This window comes from Pinus tabuliformis, chromosome 7 (genome assembly GCF_031772625.1).
Source record: "Pinus tabuliformis cultivar Carrire ecotype Pingquan chromosome 7, CPIR1, whole genome shotgun sequence".
Lineage (NCBI taxonomy): Eukaryota > Viridiplantae > Streptophyta > Pinopsida > Pinales > Pinaceae > Pinus > Pinus tabuliformis.
In genome coordinates, this window is record NC_142293.1 from 465,465,629 (window position 1) to 465,484,771 (window position 19,143).

General features: G+C 36.0%; 1 protein-coding gene across 1 annotated transcript; it reads right to left on the reverse strand.

The window, feature by feature from the left end:
- Positions 1-11,378: 11,378 nt before the first annotated feature.
- LOC149247965 (FRIGIDA-like protein 3) lies at positions 11,379-12,234 on the reverse strand. Its single transcript, XM_089446582.1, has 4 exons — positions 12,126-12,234; positions 11,941-12,029; positions 11,781-11,852; positions 11,379-11,663 (listed from the first exon to the last, which is right to left on the reverse strand). The coding sequence occupies exons 1-4, from the start codon at positions 12,232-12,234 to the stop codon at positions 11,379-11,381; spliced, it is 555 nt and encodes a 184-aa protein (XP_089302708.1).
- Between the last annotated feature and the right edge of the window lie 6,909 nt (positions 12,235-19,143).

Here is a 19,143-nt window from a genome sequence, read left to right on the forward strand (position 1 = left end):
GTGCAATTGGCGGCTGAGTAACTACAGAAGTTACAGGGGTCTGAACACTTGACTGGACAAGTTGCGGTTGCTGGGGTGGACCAGGAACTGCAGGTTGTCCTGCTTGAGGTACCGACTGTATACTTGGTTGCGACATCTGTTGACCCTGTGACGGATCCCATGTTAACATTCCAGGGTATTGACTCGTAACAGGTTGAGGATACTGAGATCCATAGCCGTATTGAGGATAGGGTTGATAACTGTAAGGTGTAGTCCCATATGATTGCCCTTGAGGTGGTTGATAACCTTGACCAGGGTATTGACCCGTAGGTTGATAACCTTGAGGTAAATACGAATACTGGGGTTGACCTTGACCTTGAGGTTGGTATCCTTGAGGTTGATACCCTTGGGGTTGATACCCTTGGGGTTGCCATCCTTGAGGTTGCCATCCTTGAGGTTGATACTGATACTGAGGTTGACTTTGGGGTACGTATTGAGGCTGGGGTTGATACCCTTGGGGTTGATACCCTTGAGGTTGCCCCCCAGTCACAAATGAAGTACCTTGAGGTTGCCCCCCAGGCATTAACGAAGGTTGCCCCCCAGGCGGTAATTGGCCACCTTGAGGTTGGTTAATGGGAGTTGAACCTGACATCATATAAACTTCACCTATACTCAATGGTACATTACCACTGTTTCCAACTAATAACCCATGATCAACAGGTTGAGGAGATGCTCCCGCAAAGGTACCAGAAAGTGACTGATACCCAGTAGGAACAGAAGGACCGCCATGTAAAAATGATTCAGGACTTTGCGAAAACACAGACGACTGACCAGACATATTTACAGGAGAATGAATTCCTCTGGGTGGAACCGGAGTACGAGGTGTAGAAAAACCTACTGAGTTGTCTAAAAAATTGGTTAATGCAAGGTACCAAGACTCACTTCTAGGAGGACTGTAAAAGATGGATTCACGCTCCCTTAGATCAAGGGTAATTAGATCTTCAGAATCAGAAACGCCTATTTCTTCCTCTGGAACAAGTTCTTCTATAGCAATTAATCCAACAGGAAGATTTTCGGTGATAATTCTTTCTATTCTTGGTGAATCAGGAACACTAGGAGTTGGAGTAACAGGTTCTGAAATTTCAGGTTCTTCGCCTGTTTCACTGGCAGATGAAAAACTACCAGCAAGCTCGGAAACTGTAACAGCTTCGGGATTGTAACCTGTTTCTAATCTTTCGTAATCTGGATGGACTACCAAAGAAGATTCTCCTTCTTCAGGTGAACCTACTTTACTGCCACTAGGAGTTACAAGGACCTTTAAACCCTCTAAATAACTGGGGTCGTCTCGAGGAGGTGAACCCCTAAGTTCACGGGATCTTCTCAACAATTCGGCCACAGATACAACTTCAGGAGACTGGCCCGCAATACAACGGGACCTTCTCGGTAATTCCGCCACAATTAAAGATTTTAACTACAACACACGAAAACAAAGTAAAAAATTTCAAATCAAACCACCTAAAGTCTTCTAAAGAACCAATCAAATTTGAAGCACACGCCTAAATAATCTAGAGCGTCAAACCACACACAAACAGTAGTCTTCCGGACCAAAAGCGCTAGTTGGTGATTAGGCCCAACCTCGCAGGATTCAGTACAGAAATAGTGGGTGGAACAGTTACCCCGGCAACCTGCTTAATGAATAGACTGGACCAAGTTCCTCCACTTTAACCGTCTCGAAGTGAAGCGAACCCCCCAGAAAATCCAAGTGAGTATAACCGACGTCTGCTCCAGGTACAGTGGGACCTTCCCTCCACCGTCACCTTGGGTAGAATCCTAGATATTATGGCCACTAAGGTTACCAATCACAACAATTACACCTGGGGGAACAGTCTAAACTCCGACAGCACGCAAGGGCAGAGTAGCAAGCTCCAATCCCCTTACCGGCTCCTTGACAACAATCCAAGGTTTACCGATAAGTGACCCCTGGCTCCTCGACAATGGTTAATCCGAGGTTTACCGTTTGTAATACGTACTGCCTGGCGTCGTTCCCAACGAGGGAGGAATGATCCCCTCACTGGTTCGGACACGAGCTCGTGTTTCTCCTTTAAGAGGAGCTTTCCCAGAATGTAACTGAAACAATTGGATTTGTTCTACTCAAGATAGACTATCTGTTTGGTTTTGTAGTCTTGGAGAGTTAAGTACTCACCTACTCCAAGACCCTAGCCTAAGCTATGTTGGTGCTTCAGAGCCCTAGAAAAATAAAGATTACTAGATTGATTTTAATTTAAGCGTTACTTTTAAGGTTGTTTCTTAAGTCAAAAGGTGATGGAAGTGAAACTAGTGGTATGTTGACTCGACTCGAAACCACTACAAAATGCACCTAAAATGATTTATCCACTACTTTACTTTTTCGATGAATTGCTTAACTAAAAAGTTGAGAGAATGCAATCCTTATAAAAGCAACTTCTTAATTGAAGACAATCAAAGAAACAATTCGTTTTTCTTTTCCAAGCATAAAAACATAACTTCTCTTTACATGCACGAAAAAACTCTTTTCTTCTTTTGAAAACAAAAAGCTACTTGAAACAAGACTTTTAAGAAGATGTTTTTGTATTTTTCTTTTAATAAAGCAAATAAATCTAATATAACCAAAAATCAATCTTAACAACTCTTAAAATCTATGAAAATGCACTCATAAGCAAACTAAAGGCAAATTTACTCTAAGCAATCTTAACGAGGCCAAAACTAACAATGATTATTTCTAAGGTGTTTTACTTGATCACAATCAAATCAAGGACTAGCTTATTGCAGAACCAAAAACTAGTCAAAACAAAATTCTAATCTTTTTGTCCTTTTTGAAAATGGAAATCAATACTTTAAAAACAAGCAATTCGAAATTTGACCCAAAACAACTCAAATGACAAGTTGCTCAAACAAGGAGACTTTACGGCAGGCTCAACTTCTAAGAAGGTTGACTAACCAGAGATATCTAAGGCTGGAACAACTTTCTAAGCTCAAAGTTACTACAAAGCCTTTCCAAAAATCAAACCCTAGGTCTAAACTTCGTTGAAAACCACTAAAACACTCAAAGCTCACAAAACCAGTTCAGGTAAGAATTCTTGACAGGGTACTAAAGGATCTGGGCAGAAAACACTAAGAAAAAACAAAATCTAAAAGTAATTTAAGGCAAAAATGGAATTTTCTTAACTTTTACAGGAAGACGCAGGCCAGCAGTTGTCACAGGTGCGACCCCGCACTGTGCAGTCGACAACAGCGCGTCCAAGGACGCACTGTGCAGCACACAGAGACTGCGTCTTTCTGGAAAAAAGAAGAAAAACTAAAGCCAACTAAAGCTACAGCTAAGCCACCCAAATACTAATTCTCACAGTCAAAAACCAGAAAATAAAAATGATTTTCTCAAAGCAAAGTTCATATAAAGGAAAAGACTCTCTCATTAATGGATTCCCCAGCGGAGTCGCCAATTTGTCACACGGAATCTGTCAAGGGTGCGGACACGACTGACCTTCCTAGAAGTCTAAGACATTCTAATGACAAACAAGACAAAATGGAGTGATCTTTCTCTAAATACACCTTTTACAACATGAAAAACTACAAGTGTTTAGGCTTACCTTATTCCAAAACGCTGTTGTTGAAGTCCGTTCTTGACGATCCGGATGAGCTCCTCCTTCAAGTCAATTCCTGCAACCACAAACAATCAAACAATTACCAAGCACTTGCATTTCATATAATAAAACATATATTCAACATGCAGACCAAGGAACACATGAAATAACTCATTAACACAAGCTATTGAGAAAAATAAACCAGTTTGTATTAATAACGAAACAAAGAAACTCTTACAACCTGGCCTTGGTGTTGTGCAAGTTCCTCCCAGGGTCCATCAAGGGTTTTCCTCTACTTTGACAAAGCTCACCCTCTCCCAAGTAGAATCAAGTGAAGACAATCTCTCCTCACAAAGGCTCTAATGGAAGACCTAAATCCTGCAGCATTTACCCAAAGAAAATGTATAGCTCCAACCTCTTCTCCTTCTGGCTCAATGTCTTCATTTATAGTGCTGTAAAGAGGTTATTCAGGTCCACTATCAATGGGATCATCCCCCTCTATGGGTGGGATAGCTCCCTTATTGATGGGATAGGTTCCCCCTTAATAGAGATACATGAACCAACTGGAGGCGCATCCATTTCATCAAACCGACCTCTAGAATGTTCTAGAAGTAACCACAAGTAACTTTTTCAAGATAAAACTCGCGCATTTTGCCTTTTACAGAGGGACGCACCTGTCCCTTAACATACAGAGCGTCCATGGACGCATATTTTGTGAACATGGTCAGCGTCCCCGCAGGTAAGGCTAGAGAGAACCTGCGACCCCAGAGATAAACATGATTTTTACAAGACTTTCTCTCTTCTTTGAGTTTGAGATGGATAACAGAGGCATGAGACTTGCCTAAGAGGGTAGCATGACTTGTTGATTGGAGCCATACTAACTGTAAGTAGTCAAGGTGACATTTTTTAGTGTAACATGGACGTGTATTCCTTTGGAGTAGTTCTTCTAGAGCTAATAACTGGAAGAAAACCAATCAATGACAAGAATCCTAAAGGCCAAGAAAGCTTGGTTATGTGGGTAGGGCTCTAGTGTCCTTCCTTGTTTTGTATTTGATAATTTTGGATTCTTTTGGTTTCTTTGTCTTCGTTCAGAATCTTAATCTCTTGTAAATTTCAAAATTTAGGCAAGGCTGCTTGTTTTGTATTTGATAATTTTGGATTCTTTTGGTTTCTTTGTCTTGGTTCAGAATCTTAATCTCTTGTAAATTTCAAAATTTAGGCAAGGCCATTACTGGCAGCTGGCTCTGTAAAAGAACTTGTAGATCCACTTTTGGAAGATGCTTATGACTTGAGGAAGATGAAGAGAATGGTCATTGGTGCAGCATGTTGTCTGAGACAGGGAGCTTAGTTTCGACCTCGAATGAACAGAGTAATTACTCTTATTCTCATTAGTTGCATATATATGTTTCAGTTTCTGATCTTATGTCAAATTTAGTTGCTTGAAGACATTTCCTTTCCTGTGAGGAGTTAGTGCTAGAATTGTTTTTTCCCATAACGAAGAATGGCACATGAAATATCGAGTTGATGTCCTTTTGTCATAGAGTAAAGGGTGTTTAGACCTAGTGTTTAGGGTTGTAATATAAACATTTGTTTTAATAATGCAAATGAGTGCTTGGTTTATCTCACCTTTGGCACACATTTGAAACAAAATAAGTGGCTACATGCTAATTGCTTCGGCTCCACAACGGCATCTGCACATAGATTTATGGGTAGAAGTTTCAGATTTTGTTGTCTGTTGTTAGAATACAGATAAATCATTGAAATAACAATGTAAAAAAAACGAATATTCTAAGTACCCAGGCATATAGAACAAGTAAGTTCCTTATCGATAGCAGATTTTGATGATGCTTGTGTTAAAAATTTGGAAATAGTAGGCATGTTCCCCATTGTTTTCTCTGTAGTATATAATACTGTTTTAATACCATTGGATCCATTAAGATTTGAAAATGGACTCTCTGGAAGGTTATGTCCATAGCTGTTGCAAGGAAAGAAACTCACTGATCATTACCTTTTTATAATAATCACCAAAACAAAACAAAGTAGCTTCTATTCAACTACTTCCAGGAACCCATTATTGACAGCTTGTTTTCTAAGTAAATCTTTGTCATGTTCTTTATTTTACAGAACTGCAGACTGTGGATGATGGTCTCTACTTTTCTTGATCATCATTGTCCCGCTTAGGCTTATCTTCGTTATTCTCCAGTACCTCAAGCAGGTACCCAAGATGATCGGTTGAAGGAAACTTGTTGAGATCTGCATAAGAGGATGAATGAAATTACTTAAATTCAAAGTGACAGTCTCTAGAGAACAGATTGGAAAGTTATCCATATATCAGGAAATTAACAGCTTGACATATCCATCCCCAATAAGATTTTGTATTAATGAGTTAAATTTTACTCTCGATGGAAACACTGAAGAACTTGTGGCCAGTGGAATGTGTGTCCATGGAGGGTAAGATTTTAGTAACCGTTACCAAACTATTGTGAAATGTATTCCAGAATATCTAGTAAGGATTTGTGAGATTGTCTTTTCTAGTGATGGTCACAAATCATGACCACAACAATGCAATTCAGTCAGATCTTTGAGGACCAATGTTCACAATCTATGTGAAACGCCATCTGTACAAATCAAAAATAAATTCCCAAAAGGGTTTAAAATGATATATTGAACGATAAATGGACTGCTGCAACGTTTTAATTTTGATGATAAAATGTAAAATATTTTAATTTCAATTACATATATATTATATATCATTTGACTTTTTTATAAATTTTTATGGTTAAAATATTTATTTCATTTTATATATACTTTTTTTTTACATTCAAAGATACAATTTAAATTATGAAAATCAACACGTTCTATTTTTCACTCTAAAGAAGTTTGCAGGTGAAAAAATTTGAGATCCTTTTCCAGTGAAAAAAATTGATCTTTCTCGTTAGATCGCGTACTTAAAATGGATCTATACAATTTGATTTTTCTTGACTTAGGTTAGATCCGTACTTAAAATAAATCTATGTTAATTTTACAGATCAAATATATTTTTAATAATATAGTAATATTAAAAAAATTCTATCCTCAACTTAATCTAAATCACTAGAGCAAATTAACAATCCACTATCGTAAAAAATGTTAACCACATATTTTCAACCCAACCTAACTCAACTCAACTCAAATTTCAACAGAACGAACAACTTAGGTTCATGGATGGGCGTTCAGATCTCTCAAATGCAGCACATTTCGAGGCTAGGTCAGTTACGGTTCTGAAACCATGAGGAAATTTTTCATGTACTAAAACATGCGAATCTCTAATTGACTCCAAGTCATTCTCCTGAAATTTGAGATTGACCTATTTATACAGAGAAAAAATAATAATATCCGTCGGTCCATGGGAGTCAGAATTTAATGGCCATAATAGGTCTATCGGAGTCAAAAATTTTAATAGGAGCATCACTCTGAATTCCCTCCCTTTTATCTCACAAATAAAAAAAGACTTGTAAATAAAGTATTTAAGTGGTAGCAACCAAGTATACTGATGGATGCCACAACCAAGTATACTGATAAAATCCTTGATGTATCTCGGGGCACTCCTCAGACAATTTAATTACCTGCACCAACAGAATTCATAGAAATGGCAGCCTGAATCAGTTATTTATGTTCTTTCAAAAATATATTGATTTAATAATGAAAATGAGTGCTTGGTTTATCTCACCTTTGGCACACATTTGAAACAAAATAAGTCGCTACACGCTAATTGCTTCGGTTCCACAACGACATCTGCACATAGATTTATGGGTAGAAGTTTCAGATTTTGTTGTCTGTTGTTAGAATACAGATAAATCATTGAAATAACAATGTAAAAAAAACGATTATTCTAAGTACCCAGGCATATAGAACAAGTAAGTTCCTTATCGATAGCAGATGTTGATGATGCTTGTGTTAAAACTTTGGAAATAGTGGGCATGTTCCCCATTGTTTTCTCTGTAGTATATAATATTGTTTTAATATCATTGGATCCATTAAGATTTGAAAATGGACTCTCTGGAAGGTTATGTCCATAGCTGTTGCAAGGAAAGAAACTCACTGATCATTACCTTTTTATAATAATCACCAAAACAAAACAAAGTAGCTTCTATTCAACTACTTCCAGGAACCCATTATTGACAGCTTGTTTTCTAAGTAAAATCTTTTTCATGTTCTTTATTTTACAGAACTGCAGACTGTGGATGAGGGTCTCTACCTTTCTTGATCATCATTGTCCCGCTTAGGTTCATCTTTGTTATTCTCCAGTACCTCAAGCAGGTACCCAAGATGATCGGTTGAAGGAAACTTGTTGAGATCTACATAAGAGGATGAATGAAATTACTTAAATGCAAAGTGACAGTCTCTAGAGAACATGTCTTGAATAAGTGGGTATCCTAGGTTTACCTTTTGATGCCTTGGATTCTATTTCAAACTGTGGGAATCCATTAGTGAATCTATTCTCGAGGGGGTGAGAAACAATAATAGGTAGTGATGTTGTAGGTACATTTGGGTAAATATCCATTTCTTTCTTTACACCAACTCTTTCCTTAGGAAAATAAATGTCATTTATAATCAAGCCTTCATAAAACTAGCTGCTATCATATTTCAGGTATCTGGCTCCAGAATATTTCATGTATGACAAGGTTAATGAGAAAATGGACGTGTATTCCTTTGGAGTAGTTCTTCTAGAGCTAATAACTGGAAGAAAACCAATCAATGACAGGAATCCTAAAGGCCAAGAAAGCTTGGTTATGTGGGTAGGGCTCTAGTGTCCTTCCTTGTTTTGTATTTGATAATTTTGGATTCTTTTGGTTTCTTTGTCTTCGTTCAGAATCTTAATCTCTTGTAAATTTCAAAATTTAGGCAAGGCTGCTTGTTTTGTATTTGATAATTTTGGATTCTTTTGGTTTCTTTGTCTTGGTTCAGAATCTTAATCTCTTGTAAATTTCAAAATTTAGGCAAGGCCATTACTGGCAGCTGGCTCTGTAAAAGAACTTGTAGATCCACTTTTGGAAGATGCTTATGACATGAGGAAGATGAAGAGAATGGTCATTGGTGTAGCATGTTGTCTGAGACAGGGAGCTTAGTTTCGACCTCGAATGAACAGAGTAATTACTCTTATTCTCATTAGTTGCATATATATGTTTCAGTTTCTGATCTTATGTCAAATTTAGTTGCTTGAAGACATTTCCTTTCCTGTGAGGAGTTAGTGCTAGAATTGTTTTTTCCCATAACGAAGAATGGCACATGAAATATCGAGTTGATGTCCTTTTTTCATAGAGTAAAGGGTGTTTAGACCTAGTGTTTAGGGTTGTAATCTAAACATTTGTTTAGTAGTTCAATTTGTAAAATCATCACCCTTAAACAGGTTTGCCCTAAATGCTGATGGTGGATTATGGCAAAATATTCAAAGCCTCAATTGCCAATAATCTATTTTTCCATTAATGAAATATATTATTCTTTGAATATTAGCAAAAGAGATTACATCATATCTCAAACCAAAGCTTCAGTATGCAAATTACCCCTCCCTGAATAGGCAAGAAGAGCCAGCATATCTTCTTTCGCTCCAATATCAAGAGAGTATATAGCTTTCCAGAGAATCACTATCCTAGCTAAAATCTGGATTGCAAGATTTGAATTGAAAGCTTTGGTTTCCCCAAATAAAGTGGCTTACCTTTGCATTAAACTGACTTTGTGAAATTTCAAACAATGGATAAATGTTAATGTAAGAACGTGAACTTATTCTTCCTCATTGTTTGTCTGTAACTTATTATTGCAGACTTTGAAATTACTACGAGGAGAAGGAGATGACCTACCTTATTGGACCAAGAGGTAATTGGCAATGTCCATGGAATTAGATGAATTGATTGAGGATGAATCTGGAGAAAACTCTGGGAGTTGTGACATCCAAACTCATCTATCACTTGCAATGCTTGGAGTTGATGATGGTTTTGTATCAAATAATTGTCCAGATCAAAGTTTAAATCTTTTACATGAGAGCAGAACATTGGAAGATTATTTCTATGGACATTATAGCCATTCAACAAGCTTTGATTGATTTAAATCTACTTCTCTGAGTTTCATAATTTTTCTTATTCCTTGCTTCTGTAAAAGCTTAAATATTTTATACTTGGTGTATTACTGTGAGCCAATGCCACTACTTAGCTATGTTTAATTTCAATCACTCTCCATATTGGCTGAAGCTGTGTCTGAAGTTGAGTGGAGTCCATGTAAAGTCCCTTGCCAATTCCTTGTATAAATGTGAAAGCCATTAGTGGTCACTCGTTTTGGTGACCCACTGGTGCTCACTAGAGCTGAAAAATTTTCTTGTCCTTGCCTTTGGAGCAATTGTATGTATGTGGAAGGAAAAGCAATTATGATATCGCTATTGATATGCCAAACCATTGTTATGTACTTTTTTAGGTTTGAAGATGTGTAACTTATGGTTTAGCTTGGTACATTCTCTTGTATACCAGTTTACTTTGAATTTGTCAATATCATAAGCCCAATAGCGATTTAAGTGTATGTCTGCATGGAAGAACTGCATTGCGGTTGAACTTTTTCTAAAATTAAGTTGTATTTAAAGAAATATGGTGTCTAAAAAGCATAGAACTCCAAACATCAAATCTCTTTGCTCCTTGTAGGCTTGAACCAACATCTCTTCTAGAGAAATTCAACAATTCTAATTTAATAATCCTATCGGCCTCTCTTTGTACCTTTTGAGACAATTGCTACTTCTAGATGGGACATATAACTCCAATGTGCTTTGTCCTTGTTACAGAGAACACAAAAATATTAATGCAGGGTATAACAACTATACCACTAGCACTACAAATCATTTCTGCTCAAAAAGGGGGATTTAAATCATGCAGCAGCTTAAGAGGGGCAGGGTCTAGCTTAAGAGGGGCAGGGTGCAGTTTCAAAAATAGCCTTACAATTGGACTAATCAAAATAAAATCTGATTCGCTTCATAGGCGTAGAGTAAACAGGTACCAATGAGGTAACGTGCAAGTGGAAAATTAAATCATATTCAGCACAAGACCAGCCCTCGGCATACAATGCAATTGAAAGTCTTGTGTTATGAGCTCCGAACAAGATCACAAATGATATATTATTCACCAAATTTTAATCTTCCACAAAGAGACAGATTGATCCTCTCTAATTTGTCAAACAAATAAAAAAATACCAAAATTATGCATAGAATCATCTTTGAACTATAAACACTATAGTATATAGTAACCTGGGAAAGTGATGAAGCACTCAATACCATACAAAAATAAAATTCCTTAATAGAAGATTCCTTAATAGAAGAAAACACCACTGAAAATTGTGAAAAGCTGCCAAATGAACTTTGCCACATCTAAGCTAAGTGCTTACTACCAGCCACATCCAATAGAAAAGGTTTTGTGGGGCCTGATAAGATCAGAACTTGCTTGACCACGGTAAGATAAGCATCGTACCTACCTAATGTATAAAAGAAGACTGATAAGTTGGAGGAGAGGCAGGCAGTCTACTGCCAAAGTGATGGTTGCTGTAATTAGTAGAGGAATTGTAAGAATCGGAACCCAACAACGAAGGCCCCATGTTATCTGATGGATACATATATGGCCTTGAGAGCGAGACTGGAGTCCTATTTCCAACACAATAGCCTGCTCCATATAATCCTTGGTTTGATCTGTCATATGCATTTTGGCCCTGTAGGTTGTAGGATATAACACCTGGAGCTGCACCAGAATATTGTACTCTATCCAAAGACCTTTAAAAGCTTCTGTCTACACCATTGGAAGAAGCATAAAGAGTCAGAGTTCTTTCATCTGCACTTAACGGAGGCATATATACACCAGCATTTCCTCCATTGGCACGAGGACGCTTAGGTTGAGACTTAACAGCACCTGCAGATCTTTTTCTGTCAGCCTTAGCTTTCTCTAGCTGAGCTACACGCTTTTGAAGAGGATCTGGTGAGAACTGCGATTCAAGTTTGTGCTCCTTAATGCACTTTATAACAGCTCTGTAAGCAGAAAGCTCTTTTGTATTTACTTCATTCTGTAGCAGCAAATAAAAATATCGGTCAAAAAAGGAACTTCCGATATAACCAACAATACTAAGCCAAAATGATCATCACATAACAAGACATTTTGTATAACAGTAATACAATCGTACTTGTGCAATAGTAGAGTTATTCCCGCTTTTTAAACTTGCCTGAGAAGCTTTCTTAGCATCTTTCAGATATTCCTTCAACAAAGGAACAGGTGCAAACTTCTCTGTCAGCCCAAATGCATGAGCAAAGTTGACTGCCTCAATTTGTTTTCAACAAAGGAACAGGTGCAAACTTCTCTGTCAGCCCAAATGCATGAGCAAAGTTGACTGCCTCAATTTGTTTTCCACTATTGACCAGGGTTTCTATAACATCTGCATGAAATTGTCACAAAATTTTCAGTTAATCTGAATATGTCACAAACATTTGAAATACCAAAAGACAGTTTACTGTGAAAGAAAAAACAATACAGACAACTTCAACGGATTTGTCAATAAAGATAATAGCTATGCCAGCTTGAGACCATTTTCGTAAGTAAACAGTTCCCCACTCACGAAAGGCCTTATGACACTTTACCATAGCTGATCATCTTCAGGTGCCTTTATTAATATCAACAAAATAACTTACATACAACTTTCTACCTCATAAAAAGATGTCTACCTAGTAGAGGCCACTCAGTGTCTGCCTTGCATATGAAATGTTGAGATCTAAAGAAAAGACTACCAACCCCGTCAACTTAGAAACCCATTCACTGGACTAAACAAAAAACGTTGGGAAGGTTTACTACAGCCAGGATTACCAACATTTATCTTCAACTCAATCAGCCACAACCAAGTATACTGATAAAATCCACCAGTCCCTCAAAAAAACCAAGCTAGCCATGAATGCCAGAAAAACAACAAAAAGCATATCTACCAAAATGGATGGAAATTTTGCCAGCCTAGCCACTGAGGCTAACATTACAGAACACTAGCCAACCAAGCTGGCATTTTTTATTCAAGTCCAAGGGAACGACAGAGTTCAGGTGTCTGCCTGCACCGTGCAAATGCAAGAACAAGCTTGCATAAGTCATCTTTATCAAACTCTGATGCAATTCCAAAAGTAGCTAGAAGTTGCAAGAAGGCCTGGGCCTCCAACGAATTGCCATTGGCAACATCTCCTTCAAGGTTTATCTTCGACTTCCATTCATGTGCAATACTTTTGGCTTGCTCCTTTATATTTAAGGGCAGAACTGGATGTTCAACACCCAAAATAAGATCTGCCAAAACAGGTACAAGAGATTCCAGTAATAATGTACAGGCCCGGTGTAGAGCCGGGAGCCCAGACTCTTTCTTATCACTTGACTTTTGTTCAAGAGAATAAAACCCCTCCAAGGACTACAACACTAACCGTGGTGGGTTAGTTGCAGATTTTAATGCAGAGGGAACCTAATTGCAAAGCCCTATTTCCAATTGCAAAAGTCATTAAGAATGGGAAGAAAGGATTTAGGGATTATAATATCTGAAAATTTCTATTTTTAAAGTAATATAAAATGAGTTTAGATATTTATATAACAATAATAAGTGGAAATCAGAAAAAGAAAAAGAAAAGAAAAGAAATTGATTGGAGATAAACTTTTTATAATTTTTTAAATGTTATTGAGTTCCAATGCTCAAACAAAATATTTATAAAAGGTAATTCACTGGTCTGTGGATGAAGCAAGCATTTGGAGGCTAATTCGTGAAGTCTGACAATAAAAGAGGTGAAATTAGAATGAGTAATGATAAGACAGACATCCTTGTATAGAAATTGCAATGAGGTTCTTCTTAAAGGTGACTTAATTGTATCACATTGATTTTGACATGACAACATCAACAAAATGATATAAAAGTCGTTGCAACTAGTACATCTGTGTTTGGTGCATTAATCACTATATGAGATTGAAGGAATCTGGCGCATTCTCGATCAGAACTATTGCTTGATTGGCAACAACATGAGTCTTGTGTTGTACAACAATTGTATAATTGGTGCATTAATCACTGTATGAGATTGAAGGAATCTGGTCGCATTCTCAATCAGAACTATTGACAACAGCATGGGCCTTGTGTTGTACAACAATTGTATAATTTGATTGTGAAGGATTTAAGGAGAAGTAATGTTGTTTTTTCTGATCCTAGCAAGGATTAGCAAATATACTATTTATTGGTCCCTGTGGTATACATTGTTTGGACCTTGTTTTCTCCCTTAATTGTAAGTGCATAAAAATATTAGATTCATAGGACAGGGTACCATTAATCATGTGATCCAATGATCTTGGACGTTTTTTATTGAATTCTTCAAAACTTATTTCCATTTGATCTTCCAAAATGTGAAGATAGTTTTATTGGTTGGAACAATGCTACAACTTACAAGTTATAATAACAGAGATTTTGTTCTGCATAATGCTTTCCACCTTGCAATCTTTTTGTGGATATGGTTAAGCAATATTCTCTTCGAGTAAAGAATAAATTATTGTGTGTAGAGTCATTGGGTTTACTATAGTAATGATCGTAACATTTTGTAGTCTTTTGTTTGTTGTTATGTGGTTTAGTGGTTGAGACAGTGCATTACCATGTTAATGACCCAAAGTCAAACTTAGAGATCAGAGCCCTCAATTATAAGTTGGTTGAATTTTATGAGATTTATATGCAATATTAATTCAATAATTAAAAAAAAAATATAGACTTAAGCACCCTAAATAAACTTCAATTTATACATCTTTAGAATCTCATTTATGCTACATATCTGCATCTTATGTACATTTTCCCATTCCCATGTCGGAATTGTTCCTCAATTTATGCCTTACGGCGTTTCCTTTGCAACATTTGGTGCAAATGCTAGTTATAATTACTATTATATATAATAAATATTACACATACACATTAAACAAGCCTATATCCATCTTAACTCATGACCCATTAAGCGCCAAGAGAGATCAAATCTCTCGAGGTGCAAACCTTTCCTCAAATTTATAATTCAAAAAAAGGTTTGCACCTTGAGAGATTTGATCCCTCTCAGCGCTTAATAGATCCAAAGTTAAGATGGATCTATGTTGGTTCTAAATTTATTTTACTTTGTTTAGAGCTTTATGATCCTTGTCTCTTTATGAAAAAACTTGTGTAATTTATAATGCTTCAGTAATATAATTTCTAATTAGATTTAAAAAAACAACAACTGAAATTTAAAACTATGATTAACCATTTGAAAATTAAACCTACAAACTTATAAAAATAATTTGAATACTTTCTCAACATCTACCACTAAAATTATATTTTATAAATAAAATTACTTAAAAATCTAGCATGCATATATAAATTAAATGGCTAGTAAATGTCTATAGGCATCAAACCATAATAAACATCAAAACACTTACATCATATATCACGTTGTCTTATTTCAATAGGGAAGTCATATAAATGAAATGGTTGGTAAATGCGGATAGGCATAAATCCATAATAAGCATCAAAATATTTACTTCATGATATGTCTCACATTCCTTAAAAAAAACATAAATATTGTCTAAATTATAACATTATGTTAAATTATTATCATTATATATATATATATAAGTTAAACATATATACATCTAAAAAAAAAATGGAACAAAAATCTTAATATGGAGGTTTACCCCACTTTAGTATGGAAATTCTTAATTTGTAAATAAGATTTCTTACAATACCATGGCATCAAAATCCCACATACCCAAAAAACCATAATTCACTTTATATGGCACTTGCTCATATGACATTTTTTTCTAATTAATAAATTTAATTAAAAGGGAAACAAGAGCATAACTATCGTGGAATAAAACTCTATTATAAATATTCTAAAATATTTAGTGAAAATTAAATCCCTAGCATCCATTTAATAAGTATTCATAATTATCCCCAATGGGGTGTACAATGGGTTAGGGTGAAGGCTTGGGGGGGTGAGCTCGACACCTCATCAATGAGACAAATGTTAATGAAGGGGGTGGTGTGACCCACCCCCTACATGCACAAGCATGTGATCCACCTGCAGGTAATTAAGCATGGTATGTGTAAATTCAATTTTCAATTTGTATTTGAGCACTACAACTGGGTCTTAGAGCCTAAGTGAGGGGAAAAAGCCTAAGTCCCTAGCACAGGAGGGAACATTTGGGGAAATTTCTATTGTAGTAAAGAATAAATTGAACAGTTGTTTTCCATGGTGATGAAGTTTACTCTATTTCCTTCCAATGTGAGAGTGGGTGAACTGGCCTTTGGTTGTGGGACATTCTTAGTCTATGTGGGTGTAAGACTAACTTTAAGGTAATGGAAAATCGGGGTTCTAGAGCAAGGGTGGAGAGTTAGTGGTTCTGTAGATATTGTTCGTTGGCAGGGGAGTGGTTCTCATGCCAATGGGTGGTTGACACCTCCTCTGGATCTTATGTTCTCAAGCTTTATTTCACCCGTGGTTGCTTTATAAGGGTAATTATATTCCCTCTCATTTTCTTCGTCAATTTGTATCGTATTAAGTTGAATAGCCTCTACTATTTGGATATTATTATTTTGTGGCTTTGGTATCCTAGGGGACTATTTAAATTCAGGAATTTGACATTATCTCAAGCCTATAATCAATTCTCCATTCCTTTGTTTGTCAATTATCCTACTCAATGTTTGTGTTATAGTGAGTATCTATTGCATTACCTATGTTGGATTGATTTGGTTTGTATGTTCTTTTATCTCACTTCCATTGTTTATCTATGTAAGAAGCCTTGGAGAGTGACACTTTGCATAATATGTCAAGACAGTGTGTGTGCAGCTACAGGAGAGGGGTGGTCATAGCCCCCTAAGGTCGGAACCATGCCCAAAAACAAGCACACAAAGTTGTTGACACATCTATTCTATTGTTCCTCTTCAAACCGCAATGATATTCACAACCTTGAGTCCTTGGTTTTTATAGACCACCAATATTTTTCATATTCAAATATTTTGGAAGAGATTTCTCACTAGGTTCCTAACCCTGGTCACACCATGGGAAGAAGGAATCAATATCTCAATTCCATATCTTGCACTAGCAGATTAAGACTTTGATAGTCAAGGTCTTAAAAGACAAATAGGAGGAGAGATACAACATATTTACTCCCCTAGAAGACATTAAATGTGCTCAAAGAAATCAATGATTTTACTTGGAAAGATTGGATGCAGGGGTTGCACACTTGGAAAACCATCTCCACTATGAATTTGAATCTCCTTCTCTTCCAGGATCCAGTGCCAAAGGCCCGGCGCCTATTACTTATTTTGGTTCTTGATTGGCTAGAATATTTAATGGAATTTTTTTGTATTACAGTATTGTAGTAATTAGTTTCATTTTGTTGAATATGTTAGTTTTTTGGACTACTCCCTTATTATGTAGGTGGTTAAAAATATATGGTTTCCCTACCACTGAAATCGCCTACAAAGTACCATGGTTAATTTATGACTAGTTAAATCATGTATTTTGATTTAATGATATTATGAAGCACTAGAATATTAATTAAAAAAAAAAGATTCATAATTAAATTAAAATTTTTATTTAATATGTATATAACCGCTATGATAGATTTTCTTACTATAATTAAAAAATAACTTTTAAATATGAAAAAATATATGTCACTTAATTTCTTTATTCATACTATCGGTGTTTCATGCATGAAAAGTTTATAACAATAATAAATAAATTAAAATTTTGATAGAAACTTTTTTAATGCATATTAAAAAAAAAAAATTGATTTCTTTGTCGATCTGATGAAATTACCAAAAAAAATCCAATCTTTAAACGTTGTGATAAATATAGCTATATGAAGGCAATAAAACAGAAGAAGATATTGCAATCAAATTACAAGCAGGTTAATGATATTGCAATCAAATTGCAAATAGGTTGATCCTTTGTTAGGTCTTTCAAAGATAGATACCAATGTTGAATTAGTATTGGCCAAGGCCCATTTTAAAGCACCAGTAACTCATATGTGATGCAAGAGGACCTATTGGAACCTTGAAAGTGTTAATTTTTTAGGTAAAATAGATATAATTGAATTTCATAGAACCAATAGTATCAGTATGTATATAATACTGGGCAACCCCATTGAATGCCAAGTTGATTGACATATGAGTAGAGATTGGCAATACAACAACTAATACTAGAATAATTGAGAAAAATAGAAAGAAATGTGATACCATGAATGGGTCATAAATGTGTGGTCAATTTCTCTAGAAGATGTGCGTAGTTGATCCATCTCATCCTGGAGTCCTTCAGCATATTTGCATTGCATGATTGAATTTTCTTTGCATTCATGGCCATATTCTAATGCTATTGGAAACCTCAATGCTCCTCTAAAAAATGGGGATCTTTGTTTAGATTGTAGATTTCTGGAACATTTTGAAATCTGATCTTATGCCTATCAATTGACTTTTCTTCTATTAGTTTGATTTTTAAATATCCTCTAAATCTACAATCAAAACAAATAGAGCAATCAAAAACAAATTTGTGCAATATACTCCTTAACTTTCCATCCTTTTTAACAGATCCAAAGGTAAAAATACATATATCAACTGAGAACATTGTAAATATATTAATCTATATCACAGACATTTATGCAAATGAATCAAGCTCAAGGCATTGAGGTATTGAATTAAAATGAACCAAGAGAAGAAATTTGAAGGTCGAGTAGGTGTGAAGCTAGTTCTTAATTAAATCAGATAATACCAGCCAACATATCTCCGATAACAGCTAAGAAAATTGGGATAGTATTCATGATACAGGTGATAAATCTCATCTTCATCTAGTGGGTGAGCAAACACCTATCAACTTCGTACATGAGGCCGTGAGGAAGATGAGAAACTTTTTTTATTAGAAGAAACATCTTTCATTACTAAAACAAAAGAGGTTACATATGCCTGAGAATTTTTCGCTCTTGTTCCAACTAATAACAAATAAAAATCACATCAAGATACAGAAAAAAATACAATTCCTAATAATCAGTGGAAGACCTCCCTTCCAAGTAGAAAGAATATGATAGAAAATGCCCATAACATGTCAAAATAAAGACTAGATAATGGAGAAGCCAATAGAAAATTTTAGCTGCTAAAAATAGGAAAAACTAGGATCCACTAAGAAAGACAAAACAGGGGAGACTAACTAGAAGAATCAGAGTAGCAAAAAAAGGCCTTCACGAAAGCACAAAGGTGTCAGAGTTGGTGGCAAAGCCCTCAACTAGCCATTCAAAATGAATCTATTTAGGCAAAACAGAGACACCTTGTTTCGAAAGATGATCTACCAAAATATTATGCTCCCGAAAAATGTGGTAGGAGGATATGAAGGAGTATCATTCCTTCATGGAATAAATTTTGTTGAGTCAGTGGATTAAAGAAGGTATGGAAAGAGAGTGATACCCCATCGCCCATTCAATGGCCACCTTCGAATCACCAGCAATTAGTATCTCATCTACCGCAAGCCATGAGGCACAACACA

Excerpts from the sequence above, each read along its gene's own strand:
- LOC149247965 (XM_089446582.1), bottom strand. The coding sequence starts at position 12,234 with ATGGTAAAGTGTCATAAGGCCTTTCGTGAGTGGGGAACTGTTTACTTA. Across the intron at positions 11,853-11,940 it reads TGACAGAGAAGTTTGCACCT|GAATATCTGAAAGATGCTAA; the intron begins GTTCCTTTGTTG and ends CCTTTGTTGAAG. Across the intron at positions 11,664-11,780 it reads ATAACTCTACTATTGCACAA|AATGAAGTAAATACAAAAGA; the intron begins GTACGATTGTAT and ends TTGCTGCTACAG.